At 36.3% G+C, this 25,111-nt stretch overlaps 1 protein-coding gene across 3 annotated transcripts in view; it reads right to left on the reverse strand.

Annotated features, from left to right (window-relative positions):
• The window catches only part of FIG4 (FIG4 phosphoinositide 5-phosphatase), a 118,900-nt gene that overhangs the window by 82,118 nt on the left and 11,671 nt on the right, over positions 1-25,111 (reverse strand). For 2 of the 3 annotated variants that reach the window (XM_036075320.2, XM_036075323.2), the window contains exons 2-7: positions 21,504-21,602; positions 19,916-20,039; positions 12,492-12,648; positions 8,489-8,539; positions 3,486-3,634; positions 1,261-1,389 (exon numbers count right to left, since the gene is read on the reverse strand). In XM_036075320.2, the coding sequence (XP_035931213.1) occupies positions 1,261-1,389; positions 3,486-3,634; positions 8,489-8,539; positions 12,492-12,648; positions 19,916-20,039; positions 21,504-21,602 (709 nt within the window). The remainder of the gene's footprint in view (positions 1-1,260; positions 1,390-3,485; positions 3,635-8,488; positions 8,540-12,491; positions 12,649-19,915; positions 20,040-21,503; positions 21,603-25,111) is intronic. The other variant, XM_036075327.2, reaches the window with a different exon arrangement.

A 25,111-nucleotide genomic window follows, 5' to 3' on the forward strand; every position in this document is an offset into this window, starting at 1 on the left:
ACTTGCAAGTGTAGTGCATAAATCTCACTCATCCTCATTTTAAGCTTCCTTTGTGTCTTCATCTAGCCTCTCTTCTTCCTCATTTGCCAGAAAGAAAGCACCACCGGTCCTCTTTAGGACTAACCTCTCCGGCTATACCCCTTGATCCCACTCCTCCCAAATGTTCTAGTGCAAGAAAAAATATCAGTAACCACGTTTACCCACTTAATGATCTCAAAACGACCACTCCTTTACAGTTTTCACCATAGGCCTTAAAAAACCTAAGACAGAAGAAAGAATGTCAACTGGAAAACAAGCTAGGTGTACAAATGCCCTACATGATCTCAAAAAGGGACAGGAAACAACTAAATACTACTCCTAGAAAGTATACACTGCCTCTCTAAGCCTCATAGCATAATAGCACTTTCTGGAAAGGTTTTAACCATAGGTAGAAATTAAATAAAAGGAAAAAAAGTATTTATAAAATTGAACTCAAAATCAGCTTAACCCAAGGTTCAACCTACATCTATTTACCCTCTTTTGTCCCTTTCCAATCCAGGACTTTATCACATTATGCCTGAACCACAGCAATCTTTTCCTAACTCATGCCCCCTGTTCTAGTCTCATTTTATTTAATCCAGCTTGAAAATAAGTGTCAACTGAACCTTTCTAAGTACTCCCCTCTACATTACCCTCTTGAAAAAAACTTCCAAATGTTCAGGCACCAAACCCAAAATGCTTACTCAGTCTGACCACCAAAGCAATCTGGTGACTTGCAATATGACTCCCCACAACCCACTACATTGTTACCTCCCAAGGATTTTACACCCAAGGCGGAACACTCCCATGAACTTTTCTACCCCTACACTCATGGTGCTTTCCCCACCTAGGAATTTGCTCCCTGCTTCCTGCTAAGGTCTGACTAAGGTGGGGAGGATGTGACAGGCCAAGCCTGCCTTTTCCTATGAGCCTCCCCCCATCCTCCCCACCTGTCAGTGAATCTTCTCCTCCTCTCAGGTATGAATGATACTTATTGCCTATATCACTTGCTATGCACGTAGCATTTTCTTTCCTGATGTTTATCTTTCTGTGTACATAAGAGATCTGTTCAAATGATCTGCATACCTCTTTGTATTTCCACTATCTGATATCATCAGTAAGTTTTCCTGCTGGGTGCACAGAATGGTAATTAATAATCTTATAGTTCCTATACAGTCTTCTACAGATTGATACAGCATAAGTTTAATAATATATACCTTAGTTTTTTTAAAAAAAGGATACTTGACTGCCCACAGAACCCATGAATAATATACAACAGCCAGTCACGATGCACAGTATTTTTAATTATATCCAGAAGTTCACCGTTCCACACATACTTCATATAAGGCTCACTAGAGATCCCAAATACACCTGAAAAATAAAAGTTGGTACCAGAAATATAAGGAAATTGGTCTATATTCATCTTTAAGTTTTTGTTTTTAACTTCAAAATAAAATGCCTGATTAACAGAATTGCCATTTTCAGTGGATATAACTCGTATCATCACCCAGAACACTGCGCTGATTCTGTACAAAGTAAAAGAATAAACACATTTTTCTGATTTGTGAGAGTTTTTTAACCTAAGAGGAAAGTAAACAAGAGGGAAATTAAGGACACATGGACAAATACATGACTAGGCTGAGAGAGAGCATCGGGCAGCGGCTGGAAGCACTGCTCCGGGGTCCGAGTGCCTGGGTCCAAATACGGGCCCTGACTCTTGTCAGCAGGGTGACAGCTGTGATCAAGAGTGTTACTTACTACCTCAGTGCGCATTTGCTCATCTGTACCTGTATCGTGTGGTTGTAAAGATGGTAATGTTGGCAATGCACACAAAGTGCTTCGAACAAGCCTGGTGCCTTACTGATACTTCTGTAAGTGGCAGTTACTACCGTATCAGGCTTTTTCTATATGAAGAAATTAATTTCACCAAACATCATTTCAACATATCCAGATACATTTATTAAACACTGATGAGTTTTACAAAACTTATATAAAGGGCAAAATGAGAAATAAGTATGATTATGGCTTAAAAGACTGTAACAGTGGGACGCCTGGGTGGCTCAGTTGGTTATGTGTCCAACTCTTGATTTCAGCTCAGGTCATGATCTCAGAGTCCTGAGATCGAGCCCTGGGCCAGGCTCTGAGCTCAGTGGGGAATCTGCTTGAGGATTTCTCTCCCTCTCCCTCTGCCCCTCCCCCTGCTCATGCCCATTCTCTCTCTCTCTCTCTCAAATAAATAAATAAAACTTTTTTAAAAAAAAGACTGTAACAGTTCTGGATAGCAGGCTATTTTTCTTCTCAAAACATGGTATGTTAAGAGTGTTTATATACTGTGTCAAATGCACTTGGTTTGATTCCTAAAAACTGAACCTTCTCTGCCCTTTCAATGCTTTACACAGAGCACAAATAGCACACACAAGAACTAGAGTCCTGTTTTTGCCACTTACCAGTCTCTGTAACCTTTGGCAAGTTACTTAACATCTCTGAACTTCAATTTTCTGAACTGTAAAACAATGCTACTACTATTCACCTCAGAGATATGTTCAGATTAAATAATACGTGCAAAGTGCACTGCTAACTCTGCACCCACATCTTCATCACTATTATTCAGGTTGCACAGAGCAAGGTGTCCGAGACATTGTTGACTTCCTATGTTTCCAAAGTATATCCAAGTCAGCTAAACGGCTTTAAGTCTGAAATGATTCCTTCACAACATTCATTTTAGCACTGCCTCAGGCTTTAAAGTTCTAGGCCAACCCAAAAATCTAGGGATAAAGGTAACCATCCTGTTGTGCGACTGGTTCATTTAGGATCTCCAGGATGACCCCACATGTGGCCCTGCAGTGATCCTACAGTGGTCCTGACAGAAGCAGGCCTATGAGGGACACCTGGGTCAAGCTGGGACCAATCAAAATAAGAACCTCTGACCCGCTGCATTGGTTCCTTGGCACATTGGCCATGTGATCTTAATCTCTATGCCTGTTTCCTACTTAGTCTTTATTTCTTTAAAAGTGGCATCATACCAACTGAGCAGAGTTTTTATAAGAATTAGAGATATTGTAGTAAATTTCTAGGACACAAGAGATAATCCATGGTGAATTTTTGCCAAAACTCTCTATGAAGGAAAATAAGGTGGTGGTGTGTATTCTCCAATATTCAAAAAAACCAATTCTCCATTCAAACTTCACCAAAAGCCTAGACCTAAATGCATTCCATTAAAAATACATGAATATTTGCTAGGAAATGTCAGCATACAATTTTCTGGCTGGCCCACAAATGAAATCACATCGTAATTAATGAGCTCTATAAAAATGAATTGGTCAAGTTTATATATCCAAAACAACCTCATATAAGGACACAGAGCAATAAGGGACAGAGAAATATGAAGGAAATGTGAGTTAATTTAATGAGATGCCATTTCACGGATGCCATATTAACCTACATTAGATGTGCTGAAAACCACCTACCGCTTCCACCCTGTGTAATTAATCCTTCATCTTCAAAGATGTCGAAACTCTCCTGGCGAGGCTGGGTTGTTTCTGACTTTAACATCTCCAGGGGCATTCGCAAGACAGTGAGATTATACTGAAGTGAGTGGGACAGATCATAGCTGTAACTGAGAACATAACTGAAACTTAATAAGAATTATAAAAGCAAAACATATTTCAGTCTTGGCTCCTATATGGAATTAAAAACTGAACCACATTAGCACCCATTCAATTACTTGGAAGCAAAACTATTCAAATAAACACTATAAAACACAGTAAACCATGAATATAATTAGAAACTTAAAAATCACTACATCCTCAAAAAATTAAAAATAGAAATACTATACAATCCAGTACTTCCAGTTCTGGGTATTTACCCAATGAAAACAAAAACACTAATTTGAAAAGATATATGCACCCCTATGTTTACTGCAGCATTATCTACAATAATCAAGATATAGATATGGAAGCAACCTAAGTGTCCACTGACAGATGAATGGATAAAGAAGATGTGGTATATCTATACAATGGAATATTACTCAGCCATTAAAAAAATGAGCTCTTGCCATTTGCAACAACATAGATGGACCCAGAGGGCATTACACTCAGTGATATAAGTCAGACAGAGAAAGACAAATACTGCATCATTTCACTTATATGCGGAATCTAAAAACCAACACAAACAAACAAACAAACAAAAAACAGAAATAAACGCACAAATACAGAGAACTGGTGGTTGCCAGAGGGGAGGGGATGGGGGATGGGCAAAACAGGTAAAGGATATCAAGGGGTACAAACTTCCAGTTATAAAATAAGTCACAGGGATGAAAAGTACAGCACAGGGAATATAATCAACTATATCGTAATAATGTTGTATGATGACAGATGACTATATCATTGTGAACACTGAGAAATATATAGAATTGTCAACTCACTATGTTGTACACCTGAAACTAACATAATATGGTATGTCTACTATGCTTCAATTAAAAAAATCATTGCATGACTTAGGCATTTGCACAATTAGAAATATACAATACAATGCGAATGATCAACATTCACTGACTTGCAATTTGCATTTTTTGCTTCACAGTGAAATCACTTTAACTTCACAGCCTTGTGCAAAGGGGTCACACTCTCATACATATCTGAATGGAGTTCCATAGATGTTACAATATCCACAATATCCAATAGTGCACAGTCTGTACTCTAGTTTACATATCAACAAAAATAATTCTATTAATTATTAGTGGCAGTACCATAATCGACTTCATAATAAAACAGGAATAAGCAATTAATACAAGCCATTACAATAAAACATGTTTTAGGAGAGTAACAACCATCCAAAAAGTTACAACAGTCTTTGCAAATAAAATTTGGCCTTGAGGCCAAAAGAAACCTATTTTACAATCCTGATTTCACATAATTAATAATTTTTAAAGTATCTCTAGCTATACATTTTAGCACAGAATTTCAGAAGGTATCTAGAATTCTTTAGATTTACACAAATTCATAAAATACTTTAGTAATATTTAAGGTGGTTACAATTTTGCCTGGAGACTTACATATTATTTCAATTATTATTTCTTCTTTAATTTATTCATATAATTTGACTGAAATTAATCTGTTTCATCTGTGAAATTCAATTTTACCATATTTGCTAGATGGAGCCATTAATTTTACTAGCATCTAATTTCAGGGATAAATATTGTATTAAGACATTGACTTTTCAATCACATTTACAATAACATCAAAAAATAAAATACTTAGGAATAAATTTAACCAAGGAGGAGAAAGATCTTACACTGGAAATTTATAAAATACTGATGAAATAAACTGAAGACACAAAAAAATGGAAAGATACCTCATGTTCATACAGCAGAAGAATTAATGTTGTTTAAATGTCCATACTACCCAAAGCCATCCATAGATCCCTATCAAAATTCCAATAACATTTTTCACAGAAATAGGAAAAACAATCCTAAAATTTGTATGGAACACAAAAGACCACTAATAGCCAAAGCAATCTTAAAGAACAAAGATGGAGGCATCACACTTTCAGATTTCAAACTTTTTTACAAAGCTACAGCATTCAAAGTAGCATGACATAAAACAGACACATAGATCAGTGGAACAGAACTGAAAGCCCAGAATAAACCCATGCATAGAGAGTCAACTATTTAGCAAGGGAGCCAAGAAGACACATGGGGAAAGGATAATCTCTTCAATAAATAGTGCTGGGAAAACTGGATACCCATATGCAAAGAATGAATTGGACCCTTGTCTTACACCATTCACAAAAATTAACTCAAGATGGATTAAATATTTAAATATAAGACCAAAAACTATAAAACTACTAGATGAAGACAAAGGGGAAAAGCTCTTTGACATTGCTTTCAGCAAAGATTTTATGGATATGACACCAAAAACACAAGCAACAAAAGCAAAAATAAACAAGTAGGACAACAGCAAACTAAAAAGTTTCTGCACAGGAAAAAAAAAGTTAACAAAATAAAAAGGCAACCTATGTAAAGGGAGAATATATTTACAAACCATCTATCTGATCAGGAGTTAATATCCAAAATACATAAGGAACTCATAAAACTCAAGAGCAAAACATAACAAACAAAAAAACCCAAAATCCAATTTAAAAGGGGGCAAAGGACCTGAATAGACATTCTTCCAAAGAAAATGGCCAACAGATACGTGAAAAAATGTTCATCATCACATCAGGGAAATGCAAATTAAAGCCACAATGAGATAGCAACTCATACCTCCTATAATGGTTATTATCAAAAAGATAAGAGACACACGTTGGCTAAGCTGTGGAGAAAAAGGAACCCTTGTGCACTGTTGGTGGGAATGAAAATAGGTGCAGCCACTAGAGAAAACAGTATGGAGGTTCCTAAAAAATTTAAAAATACAACCACCATATATTCCAGCAGTCCCACTTCTGAGTAAATAGCCAAAAGAAATGAAATCACCATCTTGAAGAGATATATGCAGCCCCCTGTTGACTGTAACCATTATTCACAATAGCCAAGACATGGAAACATCCTAAGAGTCCAGCAATGGATGAATGGATATAGGATATTACTCAACCATAAAAAAAAGAAGGAAATCCTGCTATTTGCAATAACATGGGATGGAATTTGAGGGCAGTATGCTAAGGGAAATAAGTCTAATTATTTCTATATGTTCTTCACTTCTATGCAGAACCTAAAAAAGCCAAACTCATAGAAATAGAAAGTAGAATGGTAGTTGCCAGGGGCTGGGGCATGGGAAAAGGGTAGAGTGGGAAAAATGGGAAGATGTTGGTTACATGGTACAAACTCCCAGCTATAAGATAAATAATATCTGGGGATCTAATGCATAGCATGGTAACTGTAATTAACATTAATGAATTATAACTTGAAATCTGTTGAGAGTACATCTTGAATGTTTTTAACACACACACACACACACACACACACATAATTATGTGAGGGGATGGAGGTGTTGACTAACCTTATTGTGGTAATCATGTCACAATACATATGTGTATCTAATCATCACGCTGTACACCTTAAACTTACAGATGTTATATGTCAATATCACAGCAGTTGGCGGTGGGGGGAGGATGTTGATTTTTAACTTTTAAAAATCAATTTTTCCGTTAGAATAATTGCTTTATTCCAGCCTAATCTTAAGAATGTAGTATATCCTTTTTTAAGCTTACTTATTAGACACAAAAACCATAACTGACATACTTTTACTTCTGGGATTACTTGATCCCAGAGCTCAGCATGGGGATGCAAACGAAGTTGAAATCGTGGAGAAGACCATTTCTAACAGTACCACCAAGTTTCAGTAACAACTTGCAGATGCTATAAACATAAAATTAAGCAATAAAGACAGAAAAGCAGATGACTGAGATAAACATAATGGAAATAAACATTCAATAAACATTTGTGAAAGTGAAAATGCTTTCTTTAGGAACCCTTCACTAGACCACTGTTAAAATAATGAACTTCCTTCAGCTTCACAACAATGAAAACATAACCCATTCTACATAGTAAACATGTTTTTATTTCACAGATAAATAAGTGGTTAACTGTACAAACAATTTAAAAGTAAATTTAAAATAATGCAAGTACCCCATCAGTGCATAGCACCAATAGCTACAACACTCTAAGCCCTTGTTTGATCCTTGGGACTCAAGTCCTTTTTGGTGCATGCTATTTTGTGTTCTCCCTTTTTAGTTTGGATATTACAGCTGACAGAATTTTCCATTTAGCACAATAACTGCATCTCCTAGGCCTACATATTGGTCACATCAGTGGTGGTATAATACTCTATCTTAATGCACTGTTAGAATTTACTTGCCCATCGTTCAGTTACTGGTATTTGAGTTGTCCCTGCATTGGCTGGTTTGCTGGTTTGGGACTATCATAAATAGAGAAGCTATAAATGTCTCTTTATAAGTAGGAATTAATATTTTCTCTCCTAATTTATTTTCTTAGGATATGTTTTCATAAATGCTTTATGCCACATTCCTCTTCAGGAAAACATTAATTTACAAGATCATTAGCGGTATGTTGGTATTATAACAATTCTTTCTATTATGGATTTATTTTTACCTAATTTTGCTAGATTGTTAACTAAAACAATCTGTGAAATTGTTACAACTCTGTATTAGAAACTGAATGCAAATTTCATTCATGTAATTAAAAATTACGAGACTATTTCATTAAAATCCTACCTAAAACAAAGATGATTTTTATAGTGAGAATACTTCCCCTGTAATTTGTCCATTCAATATTCAAACATCAGATTTTTAAAAGGAAGAAATACCTTTATCTTTATGTTTTTAGATGAAATCGTTTGACCGATTAAAAAAATAGAGGAAGTACCGCTGTGTCCTCTGATTCTGTTTTTCCACCCTGGAAAATAATATAAACACATTTCTCCTGTCAGTCAGGAGAAACTAAGTTCAAACTTACCTAAAGTAAAAATTGCTAGATAGGTCCACATTTTGAAAGATTCGTAGATACCTAAAAAAAAAGCAAAATAAAAAAACAAAAGCATATTACAGTCACACAATACTATTATTTTTTCATAGCTTGACATAGACATTTATACTTGTAAATGCTCTCATTTAAACTGAGGAATTCAGGGGCTCCTGGCTGACTCAGTCGGTAGAGCACGCAACTGATGATCTCGGGGTTGAGTTCAAGCCCCATGTTGGGTATAGAGATTACTTAAAAATAAAATATTAAAAAAAAAACACAAACTGAGAATTCAATCCAGAACTGCAGTAGGGATTTCATCTGAAGCAATTTCTAAGTCTGTTGATTGTCCCTTCAGAGTCCCTAACTTTACAGTTTGACCATTTCCTCATCACTGATCATGCCAGAGAGGGAAAGTCATGTACTTACATGTGTGGAGAACTTAGACTCGGGGCAAGAAGTAAACACCGTTCTTGTTACTATTACGTGCTTTGTAAATGCTGTGAGGTTGGAGAGGAGAGTAGCAAAAACAAGCAAAAATGTTTACAAAAACCATAATTTTAAATTGCAAAGTTTGCAACTGAAAAAAATGTACAGAATAAAATATCTGTATATCTACCCCTCAGGATTAATAAATGTTAACATTTCTTTCATATTCTTTCAACTTTTTAAAGACTTTTGATCACAAATGGGTACTGAATTTGTCAAATATATTTTCTACAAATATTAAGATGATTGTAATTTTTCCCAGCAATATTTTAATGTAGTGAACTGCTCTAGCAAAATTTTCTACTGTTGATACAACCATGCGTGGCAGGAGTAACCTCAACTTGTCATTATATATGAAATGTTTAGTAGTACTGTATTTTATTTCCTAATATTTTACCAAATCTTTTTTTAAGTTTATTTATTTATTTTTTTAGTAATCTCTACACCCAACATGGAGCTCAAACTCATGACCCTGAGATCAAGAGTCACACGTTCTTCCAACTGAGCAAGCCAGGCACCCCACCAAATCTTTTTTTAATGAATTATTATATTATATAGTTTTATAAATATGTTAAAAGTTTTACCTATCTAGTAAAAGTACTTCAGTCTACCTATAACAAGCTATTAATATAATTTTATCTTATTCTGGATAATGTCCAGTGCTACACAGTATTAATCCTAAAATAATTTCACTCTCTAAAGGAAGTCAAATCACTACATAGAACAACATAATTTGTTTTACTACTCCTGGCTAAAGAATCATAAAGATGAGGTTTATAAATAATATAAACCTTTTCAACTTTTTCCCATCCCTTGGATTCATATGCGCTGATCTGATTCACTGTTTTAAAAAAATTTATTACTGAAGTGTAGTTGACAAAAAATGTCATATTAGTTTCAGGTGTACAACATGGTGATTCAACAATTTTATACATTACTCAATGTTCACCATAGTAAGTATACTTACCATCTGTTGCAATAAAACATTATTATAATATTATTGACTATATTCCCTATGCTGTACTTTTCATCTTCACGACTTACTTCATAACTGAAAGTTTGTACTACTTAATTCCCTTCACCTATTTCGCCCATCCTGCCACCCCTTCCCTCTGGCAACCACCAGTTTGTTCTCTGTATTCATGAGTCTGTTTCTGTTTTTTGGCTTGTTATTTGTATTGTTTTTCAGATTCCACATATAAATGAAATCATATGGTATTTGTCTTTCTCTGTCTGATTTATTTCACTTATGGAAAGAACTGCAAGAGCTCTTTCTCTTTATGGCTGAGTAATATTCCATTGTGTGTGTTTTTGTGTATGTGTGTGTGTGTACCACATTTTCTTTATCCATTCATCTACTGATGGATACTTGGGCTGTTTCCACATCTTGGCTATTATAGATAATGCTGCAATAAACACTGGGGTGCATATATCTTTTCAAATCAAAGTTTTTATTTTCTTTGGGGAGTACCTAATTCAATTTTAGTTAATATACCATGCCTGCCTGTAAACTATGTGAGATATAATTTTTTTCAGTTAGTGTAAGACAAAGGACCATTTTATCTGTTAAATTCTTATTTTCATCTATGAAACAGATTATTTTTTAACAACCCCACTTCCAAATATCATCAAAGACAGTATCACCAGAGTCCAAAATCTACGAATCTAAGAGGGCCTTAAGCAAGAGAGCCACACCACCTTTAAATTTTGGTTTGTGTATATAGAACAACACTATAAAAGTATAGAGTGTAATTAAAATCTAAACTTAAAAACTAATAAGGGGTACCTGGATGGCTCAGTCAGTTAAGCATCCAACTCTTGATTTTGGCTCAGGTCATGATCTCAAGGTCATGAGATTGAGCCCCATGTTGGGCTCCATGCTGGGGGTTGAGCCTGCTTGAGATTTTCTCTCCCTCTCCCATTGCCCCTCTCCCACTCTCTCTTTCTTAAAAAAAATTACTAAAAAAAGAAAAAAAACTAATAAGCATGCCTAACTTCGTTCCGTTTTAACCCTTATGTTTATAATAAATATATTTATGTATTAAAATAAATCAATTCTACTCTTTATCAACTTATTAATAGACTTTTCCCACATTCCCAAGGCTCCAATAATTTTCCTCCAAACAAATCTACAGAAAAATTGGAAGGAAAAACAGTACAATAAATACCAGTATGTCCTTCAACTGAATTCACTGTTAAATCTCTCTCATACACATATACATTCTCTCTCTTTAAATGCACAAGTTACATTTTATTTTCCTAAACCATTTTCAGTAAGTAGCAGACATGATGACACTTCACTCCTAAATATGAAAAAACAAAATCTCTTAAATAAGAATATCATTTTTACACTTAAAATTTAATATTGATTCAATATCACCTGGCATATTATCCATATACAAAATGTCCCCATAAACAACTTTATAGCTATGTGTGTGGGTGTGTATACATGCCTCCGTTATACATTTTTCTTTTTAAAGATTTTATTTATTTATTTGACAGAGAGAGATAGTGAGAGAGGGAACACAAGCAGGGGGAGTGGGAGAGGGAGAAGCAGGCTCCCCGCCAAGCAGGGAGCCCCATGCGGAGCTCGACCCCAGGACCCCGGGATCATGACCCGAGCCGAAGGCAGATGCCCAACTGACTGAGCCACCCAGGCACCCCTCCGTTATACATTTTAATCCAAGATCCAACAGATATTCAGGTGCTGCATTTGGTTGTCATGCCTGTTCTAAAATCTAGCAGTCCTTTGGCTTTTTCTGTCTTTGATGACATTGACATTTTTAAAGAGTCCAGGCCAGTTGTCTTACAGAATGCCCCACAAGGATGGATTTGTCTGATTATTTCCCATGCTTAGATTTAGGTTAAATGTTTTTAGCGAAGTATTGTCAGAGGGGAGGATGGGTGAAATAAGTGAAGGGGATTAAGAGGTACAAACTCCCAATTATAAAATAAGTCACAGGCATGAAAAGTATAGCACAGGGAATATGGTTAATAATATTATAATAACGTTGTATGGTGACAGATGGTAACTGCACTCACTGTGGTAAGCACAGCATAATAAAACAAAAATATATATATTTTTAGCAAGAAAACTACACAGGTAATCTGTGTCCTTCCCGCTGCTTCATACTGAGAGGCAAATAATGTCAGTTTTTTCTCATTATTGGTGATGCTAAGTTTGAACATTTGGGTAATTATGTTTGCCATTTTTTTTTCTTTGTAAATAAAGAGATTCATGGAGTATATGTTGAGACTGAGTGAATATTCTGTTCCTCAATGATAACATCTCACCTAATGGCTTTGGCTGCTTTTGCTGATTTTCACCTAAATCAATGTTATAATGGAGCTTTATAATAGAGCTTGAACAAAATTATAGAATTCTGAGCTAGTACTTGACATTTTTAACATAACATCTATAATCTTTTGAGTATATTTTGTCTTCTAATTGGTCTATCACATTAAAAAAAAAAAACAAAAAAAAACAGAAGTTACCACCACTACATACCGAGCTTCATCAGGATGAGTAATTCGTACAGAATCATTAGGTATATAGATCATATTTGTATCTTCAATCTTATATATTGCGTGACCTCCAATATCTGCCATCTTCCTTCTTTTAGTTATTAACACAATGTAATAGCCTTCTAAAAACCTGACAAAACCTACACAAAAGAGAGACAAATATAATGTTTCCTATGCTTAGTAATGCTTTTAGATACGTATTTGGAAGGTAGAAGATCTTTGACACATTTCCTACTTTATTTCTATGATTTATAGCTATACAAATTTTCAGTCATATTATAATCTCTAGAAATATCTATACTGACATTTATCTCACTTAAAAAATATCATTCTAAACAATTTTATTTTATTCATTCTTTTATATTTAGTCTCATTCCAAATAGGATTGAGATGCTTTAAGCAAAAACATACACAAGATTAAGGGGAGTTGTTATTTAATAGGTATAGTTTCATTTCACAAGATGAAAAAGTCCTAGAGATCTGTTGTACAAGGCACATATAGTTAACACTACTGTACTGTACACTTAAAAATGGCTAAGATTGTAATATGCATGTAAAATAAATCAATATATATACTAGTAAAAAGTATATAAAAACAAACAGAAAACCAAATAAGTTCTCAGAAACTTACAGAACGGTGCTAACATGCACTGTGAACCTCGATGGGGGATAAAGATTAAGCACCTCTCTAGATTCATTTAATCATGGAACCTCATCCTATTTTTTAAAAAGAAATTAACCAATGAATAAATGTTCTGAGGAACATACTTTGGGATAACTCAAAAGTTAGAACAAACTACACAGACTCTTGATTACTAGTGGCAAAACCTAACTTGAGCCAGCTTTAAAAAAAGGAAATTTATAATAAGGATACTGAGGTGATCCATGACACCAAAGGGGAACAATATGGTTGGGCCTCAGAAAAACACCTAGTCAAGAAGCATCTCTGAACATGTGCTCTATTCTTGTCTCTCTCCATAGACTAGCTTCCTCCACAGACTAGCCTCCTCCATTTCTCTGGGTGATGTGGTGGGAAACATAGCTCCTAATAGTTCTAGGCTTTATATCCAAAAGCTTCACTGGGAAGAAACAACTTTTTTTATCAAGTTCAATTCCAGAATTCCTAGGGAAGGACTTGGACTGGCCTAACTTGGGATGGGTGCCCAGCCCTGGACCAATCAATAGTTGCCAAGCTATAGAATCACACTGCACTGGAAGCCATTTATACAATAACTAAGTAACTTAGATGGAGCAAGGAGAGGTGGTGCCAGATCCCAGAAAAGTGGATGGTTTCAGCAAACAATATATCCAGTAAATTGCATATCCTTCATGCAATCTTCCACAAGTATCATTTGTGATAGTTAAGCTTTTTATGAATGTTGGAGAGTTATAAAGTTATATTTTATGTCAAATCATTGGAGAACACAAATGTTGTACATTTCTTTAACACATGGTTAAAGAAAGACCATATATATTATGTTCAGAAGCACTAACTTCTCAGCAACACACCAGTTACTCTATAGTCTTGGTTAAAAAATTTTTGGCTCCCATAACTTTTGTTTTGGGAGTGAAAACTAACTCCCTTTGGGGGTAGGGGTCATTTCCAAAATGGCAACATGAGGAGCCCAGCAGAACTTCTCTCCAGTAAAACAAACATAACTGGTGAAATTTATAAAAACAAAACAAAACAGTTTTGGGAACTGTCCTAATGGCATATAGCAAATGGAGAAATACTTATTCAAGAAAATCTACTAAACCTTGATAAGAACAACAAGTATGTGGTATCTGAGTCATAATCTGGTTCTCTCCCAGTCCAGTGTGACAGAATATCTACTCCCGGCAGGAGTAGCCAAGAAGATAGTGCTTTCCCTTCTCTCCCCACTTCTCAGTCTAAGGCCACAGTTTCTGCTCAGAAGGTGCAGGCCACCAGAATGTCTCATCTGTCTCCAGCTCACTGTTAACTGGAACTCTATTCCCAGGCAAGTCCCTCTGCGATCAGGGGCTTCCTTCTTCTCCCTAGCTCCTACTCATAAAATGGAGGCTCTACCCCAGCGGGACTGGTCAAGAATACTGGGTCTGCATTGCCCTCACCCTAGCTCACTCATATAATGAGTCAGATGAAATCATACAGCTGACTTCCCATCAGAAACATCGGAGGCCACAACGCTGTGGGATAACATATTCAAAGCATTGAAAGAAAAAACCTGTCAACCAAGAATCTTATATCTAGCATAACTATCTTTCAAAACGAACTTTCTCATGTGCACGTGTGCATGTGCTCATGCACCCTTGCACTCTCTCTCTGTTTCTCTCAGAATGTTATATTCTATAAAGTCTGAGCCAGGATCCTGATGCTATGAATTTTTGCTCTAGAAGTGACGAATTCCCACTGTGTCTTGTTATTCTCAGCTGACAAAAAAAGGAAACTAGTAATTGACTATATTAACATAAATGAGCTAAAATATGTAAGAAAAAGATGCCTCAAGGATTTTATGAGCCAGACTACTGAGGAAAAGATGCCGTTAAAATAGTGAAAAATACTTGTATTTTAGAGACCCACAAAGCACAAACTGCTTTAAAAATGTTCATTTATTCCTTTCTTTGCCTTAGAGACTAGCAAAAAATTCTCCGATTAAAGATAAAGGGCATAGGAATAGGGAAGAAAAAAGCTGATGACAATCTCATTAAAAGCAAGTTAGAAAAAAGCTATCCTTTTAGAAGGATAAAACTTATAAAAGTAAAGCCCTTGGAAGCAGCATAAAAACACTCAAGGGCTTAAATAGTAAGTATTTCCAAAATGAATGAGTTTTCCTTTTATTTTTGTTATACTTACTTTTTATACAAAAAAATCTCTGCAATAATTTCTCAACCTACATTCCAACTGAATTTTAATTTTATGTTTTTAGCTCAAGACTATTTATACCATTCTACCTTTCTCTTCGTAATTTGAATAAAGGGAAGCAAATATATTGCACAAAAGAGACTCTTCTACCAGCACAAATGCCTTCAGCTTATTATAAATGAAATTATTTTCTTCTTCCTTTTTACTACCAATGGGAATTGTCGCTCTCTTTTTTAAAAGGTTCCTATTAAAGATTGCCAACAATTAAAAGACTTTAGTATGGCACAGACATCTGCCAGGAGTTAGCCTATTCATCACTTTAACACACTAAAATGAGAACAAGATTTTTCATCTTCATTCTGTGTACTTCTGACCCCAGACCAATTTCACTGAGTACTTCCAAGAAGCCAAGATGACAGTCATCATGAAAAAGTGATTTGTCTCTCTCCAAGTAGAGAAGGCTGTTTCATTTGAAATGGACACCAAGCAAAGTATATAAAAAAGGACAGTGTAAGAGGATGTTGTGGGAGTGCTGGTGGCTAGAGAGGACCCCACCAGTCCACCAACAGTGAAGAATGCAATATCCCTGCTTCAGGGGTCACCATGCCAGCTAGTCATTATCTTAAAAGCTTTCAGGGAGAATAGCACTCTGGCAGAGAAACATGAAAAACCTCCACAAGGTACATAGGACCTTTGTACAACAGAGCCCTCTAGAACCAAAGTGACTCTCTAACACCACATCTACTGCTCCCTCACTAGCCTGAGGCTCACACTTTGTTGTTGTTGTCTTCATTATTATCTTGGATCTGCAATCCATTTCCTAGAGTGTTGCTTTAAATAACAACTGAGTCCATCACTTAGTCGGCTACAATGATACTTATTCTACCACTCCCCCTCAACATACTAGCAGCTTAAAAGACTATCCTCTGACAGGTGACATAGGAAGAAAAAGGCCATAAACCTGAAGCTATGTACCAAAAGGGTCTGGGATGGTCACAGAGCTAAGTCTAGTGAAGACTACAGGTAACCAGGGGCACCTGGGTGGCTCAGTCGGTTGAGCATCCAACTCTTGATTTCAGCTCAGGTCATGATCTTAGGGTTGTGAGAATGAGCCCCACATCGGGCTCCATGCTGTATTCTCTCTCTCCCTCTCCCTCTGCCCCAACACCCCCTTCTCCCCCTCTCTGAAAAGAAAGAAAGAAAGAAAGAAAGAAAGAAAGAAAGAAGGAAAGAAAGAAAGAAAGAAAAAGAAAAAAAGAAAGAAAAAGAAAGAAAGAAAGAAAGAAAAGAAAGAAAGGAAAGAAAGAAAGAAAGAAAGAAAGAAAGAAAGAAAGAAAGAAAGAAAGAAAGAAAGAAAGAAAGAAAAAGACTACAGGTAACCATCCACCGACTCCATCCATGTGCCCCAAGACCATATAAAACCACTTTAAGAGGGATGCTCATGATCCCATTCAGTGGTTTCCCAAACCTCCTGCTGGCCATCAAATAACAATGGGGCAAAAATGTACAAGGTAGACAAATGTCCCATGTCTAGGGACCAGCAATGATCCGTGAGCTTTTCATGGGTACTAAACCCATGAAAAGACAAGTAAATAAAAGGTAAGAGTTTAGAAACTTTAGAGCAATTTGAGATCGCTACAACATCCAAGCGCATGACCAATGAACTTGCCTTGAATAGGGCATAGAATAGTTTGGGGATTACTGAACTTGTAATTGTAACATGATGTGTCACATGTGGTCCAAGCTGCAGACCAGTTATGTACAGTAGGATCATGTGTTGGTCTCTGACATATTGGTGGAAAAAATCTGGTCCATTACTACAGATAACTGAGAGTCACTGCTCTAGATTCTTACAGATGATGAACTAAATTAAGCATGATAATTGTCTAAACACATTCCAGCAAAATACTATTCACAAATTAAGCATGCTGAAAAAGTTAACTGAGAAAATATTTTGGCCACAGAATAGAAGGCAACCATTCTAGTCATTTCTCGTACGCATTATTCTGACAATCAGACTATACATTTTTCAAAGACAGGCATTTTGTGTTTTGTTATTAGGTATCCCTCATTGTTTCTAAGACAGTATTTACTAGACAAATCATAGACTTTCATTAACTCCCTATTTACTCTTCACTCATTCTAAGCTTTATTTACATGGTTGAACAAGAATACAAAAAAATACATTTCCATAAAAATAATAAATCCTTACATAGTACATTATTGTGTCACTTTACTGGTAGGTCAGTATTTCAGTGACTTCATTACCCAAGGACAGTCTCAATCCTACGAGGCCTCTAACCATAAGAGAAACAGCTACCACAACACCTAAGAATGTCACCTCTCAGAGAAACAAGACACCTTCAGCTCTCACCCAAAGTTTACTAACTAATACTTGTGTATACAATAAATAACTGGTTACAAACCTAGTTATCAATTGATAAAAATCAAGCTTCTGGTCTTACAAGTTTAGTTATCAATAGATTTAAAATGACGCAAAGAATACTGCTAGAAGCAACTATGCCAAGAACAATGAAGGATGACTAAAGAACCGTAAAAACAAAACAACAGAGCAGTCTAGAGGCCATTTAACGTAAAGGCAAACTACCCAATACAACTCCAGAATACCCAAGGGCAGCCATTTTTAAACGGGTTCAATAACTGATCTTTGTTACTCTTAATCATCAAGGAAGGTTCAATTTTGGATAATAAACCCTGGCTAATGAGGCATTCAATATTACATACACCTTAGGAAATTTCCACTTGAAAAAGTTATAATAAAGTATCAGCATTTAAAGAAATAAATTTAACCTAATAAGTAACTAATACTGAAATTAAACCTACTGTATTTAACACACATTGTATTTCCAGGTTTTTTTAATTTAAAATATATGCAGGGGTGCCTGGGTGGCTCAGTCGGTTAAGTGTCTGCCTTCGGCTCAGGTCATGATCCCAGGGTCCTGGGATCAAGCCCTGCATCGGGCTCCCTGCTCTGCGGGAAGCTTGCTTCTCCCTCTCCCACTCCCCCTGCTTGTGTTCCCTCTCTCGCTGTCTCTCTCTCTCTCTGTCAAATAAATAAATAAGTAATCTTAAAAAAAAATAAAAAATATATATATATGCAACACTTAAAGTGAAACTTAACACTTAGAGAATTTATGGAATTTGAACACATGAACTCACTTGACATCCATCTACAAGCACTTATCTGTTGAATATATAACTTCAACATACTTGTCAAGACTGAGCAGAAAATGTAGAAAAGGGGCCAGTCCTAAGAAGAAACTAAACCTACCTACCACTCTTGACCTTCCCTGATAGCCACCTAGACACAAAATTGACCTGAAGGGATTACATATGAAGAGCTCTGAGAGCACATTGAGAAAAACTTCAAATACGGCAGAACGTAACCAAAGTTTTAACAAATACAGAGTCACAGAATAGAAAGTGCTAATCAGAAAAATGCAAGAATTTGAAACTATACAGCATAGTTAAGTCCATATTAATTTTGTTAACATCTGTAGATACCAGTCAACACTGCATACAGTGTGGCAGGTTTAAAAAATACAAAGATAATATTGTTAAATGTTTAAAAAAAATCAGACTCAAAATAAGGCTCTGCCAACAGAGAAGCAGAGATATAATTGCCCTCTGCTTGACTGCCAAGGCCCCATGCAATCTGGCCTCACCCAACTCCATGCCAACATTCCAGGACCCACGGACGTCTTCATGCCTCTGCGGTCATCCCTACTGGGGTTCTCTCACCTCTTCCCCACATCCATCCAAATCTTGTTACTCCTTCAGGTCCAGCTGGAGTCTCATTTTTCCCAGGAAATCTTTGCTAGATGTTCCTGGTCCAAGTCATCTACCTCTTATATAATCTCTACTTCCATTTAACTTTCACTACACAGCTTGGCTCTTAACTGCAATCTTGGAGTTACCTCGTGTATATTAGTTTTTGTCCCTCATCCTAGTGTCGTCAGCCTAAGACTCCCAGGGACAGATCGACAGTACAGCAAAGACACGTGTATTGCCTCACTGCAAAGAAAGATGGTGTCCACACCAGAACTGCAGGGCGTCTCACTGCTGTACCAAAGCTAGACAACAGAATCCTTAAAAGCCAAAACCATGTCTATCTTTGTTTGTGAAAAAATGAAGTAAAGGAGTCATTATCGGATTTGGGGGAATGATGGAATTTAAGTAAAATTTAAATAGAGAGGTTCAAACCAAAGCAGAACTGTATATAAAGTGATCAACATCAAGTCTGGGCTGTGAAGCAGATGTTTATAGTCCAAGCTAATTTTTTACTTTTCATTCCTCATCAAGCTAGACAACAGACTTCTTAAAGACCAAAATCACTTTTATATTAATTCATATCCTATATGAAACTGAGCAGCACATACCAGATGCTATATAAAGGCTATTTGATATCTGATTGATGGATAATGAAATTTTAAACAACCAAAGCCATAGATGATGGGTTATAATTATAAAACTAAGTAAAACAATCTTTTGGTAGTCTATATAGGGAAAAAAAAGAGGTAGTAAGAAGGAGGTATATTTCTTACCTACAACACCAAAAGCTGAAACAGCTCGAAATAACCCGGAGGATCCTTTCTGTCCCATCTTTGTTCTATTTCCTAGATCCAAGCGGCCAAGAAGTTCTCTCACTTCTTGTTGAGTATATACGTGCTAAAAATAAGCAAATTTAATCCGAAAGGTTGTGCTTATTCTTTAGATTATTTATTGCCTGTAAGAATTACTAGCTATTTCATAGAGAAGTACATTATAGTGCATAACTAAGCTATAATTTTAAAAGCCAACAAATACCCTAACATTAGCAATTATGGGTGGTTACTGGATCACATGTCGCTATACCAAAAAACTTTGTCAAAACCTCATCTTCTGGTGCACCTAGGTGGAGCAGTCTGTTAAGTGTCTAATTCTTGGTTTCGGTTCAGGTCATGATCTCTTACGGGTGTCATGGGATCGAGCCCTATGTTGGGCTCTGTGCTCAGTGCAGAGTCTGCTTTAGATTCTTTCTCCCTCCCCCTTTACCCCTCCCTGCTCGCTCATGCTCTCTCTCTCTCTAAGAAATAAATAAAATCCTTAAAAATAAAAAAAACCCTTACCTTCTGAACCACACATTTAAAGGATCATAGGCAAATTTCAAGAAATCTGTGAACTCCTTAGAACTGTGTGCAAAGTTTTGATTATACATACATATGTGTATTTTTATGAGGCCCACAGCTTTTCTTAGATTCTCAAAGAAATCCCTGATCAACTGTTCCCATCCCCAAGTAAAACCAAGAATCAATACATTATATTAATAAAAATTCCCAGAATGGGGGGGAATGAAGAAAAATACCCATGAGTGCTGGAAATCACAACATACAATTTATCCAAAATTATTATAACATAGAAAATAGTTTTGCAAAGAACTTAGTGAAAATGGGTTGCAAACTGTAGCTACCAACATATTTGAGAAACCAGCAATCAACACGATTCAAAATATTCAGACGGAACTTCAATACAAAGGGTAAGTTAGGTTCTCTCATTTGAAAGAGTTAAAATTAACTATTCAATACCACCACGCTGTATTTCACTTTTGACTAACAGTCTCATGTTTTTGTGCTATCTTAATTAAGTCTGTATTCCTGCTCTGGATAATATAACATCTGTATAAGCTTCACATTTCTCTCATGCATAGCGAGTCACCAGAAGATCACCTAGAGGTGATTTTTAGCAGCATAATTAAAAGTCTGCAGCACAGAAGTCTGCCCTGACTTCAAGTGGCTTCATATTAAAGCACAGTAATACATAATTTCTTCAATATATGCAATATTAAGAGTTAGATTAAATCCTTAAAATACCACTTCTTTAAAAAAATATATTCATTACCTTATCCAAAGAGTTTGCTTTGTAAAACAAATCAAAATGAAGGACAAAGTGTAATTCCAGCATACTTTGTAACATCAGTAATTCCTAGAAACCAGATTAGAGATTTAAATTCTAGCCAACCATGAAAAATAATTACAATTTTCAGATGCCTGATGAAAAAAGGAAAAAATATATCAATAAAAGCTGTGAGGATAGTTCACACCCTTTAACAGGTACAAAAGTTACTGTTTGTATTCAGGCTTGCAAGATACTTACCCTATCATCAATTATGACCAAATCTTTTGGTTCTGTTCTATCAATCTTCAAAACACGGTATTTTGTTTCTGCATGATTGCTCCCAACTAGAAAGTATCTCTATAAATGAAAAGAAATGTCATTAGTTTTTTAAGGCACTTTTCCTTATACACATTTTATAACCACTTTGGTTTTTGAAATTAAATACTGTAATAAAGTTGGGTTACTTTTGAAAAGAAATATTTCTGTTAAATATAACTGGCAGAGTAAAGAAAGGCTGATTCTAAAAGGTCAATTTTAAAATTGAAATATTCTTAGTGATGTCACGATAAACATCAGTCTGGTATTTGAAATGTACCCAGTAACCAGGTCAGATTAATTTAATTATATTATATAGAGATTAACCTAACTGATTGGAGACTGATGTTTAAACTTTGCCAGGAAGAAGCAGCTCTAGTAAGAATTAGAAAGCTCAACATGTAATTAGGAATGCTTAGACAATTATAGCTATGAAAATATTGAAATTTTATCAAATAAATCTTTATAAATTTTCTGCAAAACATTGAAAATGACTTTAATATAGCAACTATAAGAACCCCAAAGTCCTATAAAAGATTTAAATAAGTGTAGTTTCCCAAATGGCTTTTTATAGATAAGCTACAGGAAATAATTAATATTCTTTCTTTTCTGAATACTTCCTTGGTGCATTATACCTGAGCACATTAGTCTTCTTAAATAAACACTAAGAATAAAATTAATAATTAAAATATAAAAAAAAATCTTAAATTTAAAGAAAATGTTTTTAAGAAAACTTAAACAAGGTGAGTAATTTTTAAGAAAATAAGTAAAACCCATTAGGAAAAATACATAAAGATATTTTGCTCTAAAAATGTCCTTTAAAGTGGCGCTTTTTCAACATAGCAAAAATTGAGAAAACATTGCTACAATCAACTGGCATCTTACCATCTCATTGGTCAGTTAAGATTTAGATCCACAAAACAATTAAATAACAAATAAGATCCTCTAGATTAATGGCCAAACTGAAGTATGTAGACCATGGGACTTCAGAGCAGGAAAGATTAATGTGCAGTACTACAGGAATAGAAAATGTCAGAGGAATCTGGACTTGAATTTAGCCTTAAAGGATGGGAAAGATTTTTAAAAGTAAGATCTTAGTGTACATCAGAAGATGAGCACTTAGTTATATTGTTTTAACACTACATCTGCAGAAATAGGTGAATTTTTTATTATTAAGTATAAATCTGTTTACAAAGGTCTGTTCTAGACTTCCAGCTATACAGAACAAAACTATATGTTAAAAGATGATTGGTTCTGGGGGCATATGCCCCAGGCCCTGCATCACCCTGCTAATGCCTGGATGGGGGGTGGGGGGGCATGGTACCTGTAATTATTAAACACAAATTCAATTAAAAGATGATTGATTAGCCCAATCTTAAGAGGAAAGCTAGCCAAAAAAAAAAAATGGAATCCCTTATTTCCTAGGAAGGGGTACAGTCTGAAGGACACGACCAGTTATAATGAAGTAGAAATACAGCAATTTTAATAAAAATTAGTAAACTAACTTGAGACATCCAGTGACCAGGACTTGATGCACCGGGGGAGCAGCCAGAAGGGCGGGGACAATGAGGGAGGAGGTCAAAGATTCTTGGCCTGGCCTCAGCTAATTCCTGTCCCTGTGACCCCACCCCCCACTGGGGGGGGGTGGTAACCAACCTAATAAAATTAACTTCAGAAGGACGGTCTGTAAACTATACATGTTTGTTAACAAAAAAGGAAGCCACCTTCTTGAGGACTTGAGGAAAACAGTCCCCACTAGAGGAAACAGCAAGTGCAAAGACCTAAAAGAGAAGAAGCTTGGTGTGTTTGAGGAACAAGGTTAAGTGAGAAAACGCTCATAAAACAGCTAACGCGGTGAATAGTGTTCAACACAAAGAAGGCACTCGATGGCTGTTAGTTCCTTTTCTCCCCTTTACTTTTTAAGATGTCAGTGAGTCTATGCCATTGCATTTAGAAAGTGACAGAAAAACAGAAGGAAAAAAGAGAGTACTTTAGAGAAAGAAAAACATGTACAGGACCAGAATGGAGCCAGAATGGGAGAATGCACAAATCTACTAGGAATCAGTCTTTCTCCTCAGGAGAGAACAACTAACTGCAAATTAACAACCGTGAATAGCATGCTATAATAGAAGGATGAACTGGATGATGACAACAGAGGAAGGGCAGTTAACTCATTTGGGGAGGGTCAGAGCAAGCGATCCAGAGGCTGGTGTCCTGATGCTGAGTTTGGCCTTGAAGGACCTCTCAAAAGGACTCCATGTCTGCAGCCAAGATAAGATGAGTGATCTCCACCTGCAACAATCCTCTCTCATCACCTGCTCCCTCCCAAAGCACTTTCATTTATATCTATAGCACTTACTTCTGAAGGCCTTATCTAAATTCATTTAAGATGTCTGCCCCCTTCACTTAATTATATGCACTGGAGAGACGGGGGCTAACTCCCTAATCTCTGTGGTTGTTACCTCTGGTCTGGTAGCACAGTCTGGTTCCGCAGGCATTGAGTAAATATTAGGTAAAGAGCACCACCTACCACAGATGAATCATTTAATTTGCTGGGTAACTTTCTACAAGGTTTGCGTGAACCCATCTTCTTTGGGTAAGTCAGTCTCTCAGTAAGAAAGCACATCACAGCTTTAAGAGAGGTAAAATCCCTGAATGAAATTCCTAGAATTTTAATAGATCCTAGGAAATTTAAGGAGTAATTACAGTAGGACTATGATTTGGCAGCTTCTCGTAAAAAGATAGTTGTGATTCCTGAGTACTAGTGGGCCAATGATTTATGGGCCGTTAGAGCACCCACATGGGAGGGCAGACCTACACCTAATATATCCAGATTCTTCCAAAAACTCCATGAAGCAGAGGAACCAACAGCTAAAATCCACAGAATTTACAAATAGATTTGAGTGGGTAAAAAGAAACAGGAAGCAGTGTAACTATCCACATTGTTTCTTCTAAAGTGGTCCAAGAAGCCTAAAAATGTTTTGTGCAAAGAAGAGCGACCTCTTGTGGAACCAGTTATGTGTGAAAGAAAACCACAGCTCTCATTTGGCCTGCTGTGGATAGAATCACTTGCCTGCACTGCCCTCTGTTGGCCAGTGGACCATCAACTTTTACACCAATTTTTTTTTAAGCGCCTAGTCAATCCAATTACTTTTGTTTGAGCCTGGTGGTGCCACTTACTGATTTAGGGATGGACTGCAGGGAGGCAGATTTGAGGGGAAACCAAGAGTTCTGTTATAACATGCCCAAAGAGGTCAAGTGAGAACTTCTGAGTCTCTGAGAGGAGACTTCTGCGAGGAGAGATCTTAGAGTGTGGAGAGATCTTAGAGTGTGTCAGCAGCACATACATGGCCTTTAAAGTCATGGGACTGGATTAAACCTAGTATGGAGAGTGAAGATAGAGACAGAGCCCAAAACAACTAGCCTGAAGCACTCTATATAAAATTATTTAGAGGCTGGATATAGAGAAGGAACCAGGTTAGAAGACTGAGAAAAATGGCCAGCGTTTTTGGGAAAACCCCACGACAGCATGGAGTCATCAAAGCAAAGGG

Source organism: Halichoerus grypus, chromosome 9 (assembly GCF_964656455.1).
Source record: "Halichoerus grypus chromosome 9, mHalGry1.hap1.1, whole genome shotgun sequence".
Lineage (NCBI taxonomy): Eukaryota > Metazoa > Chordata > Mammalia > Carnivora > Phocidae > Halichoerus > Halichoerus grypus.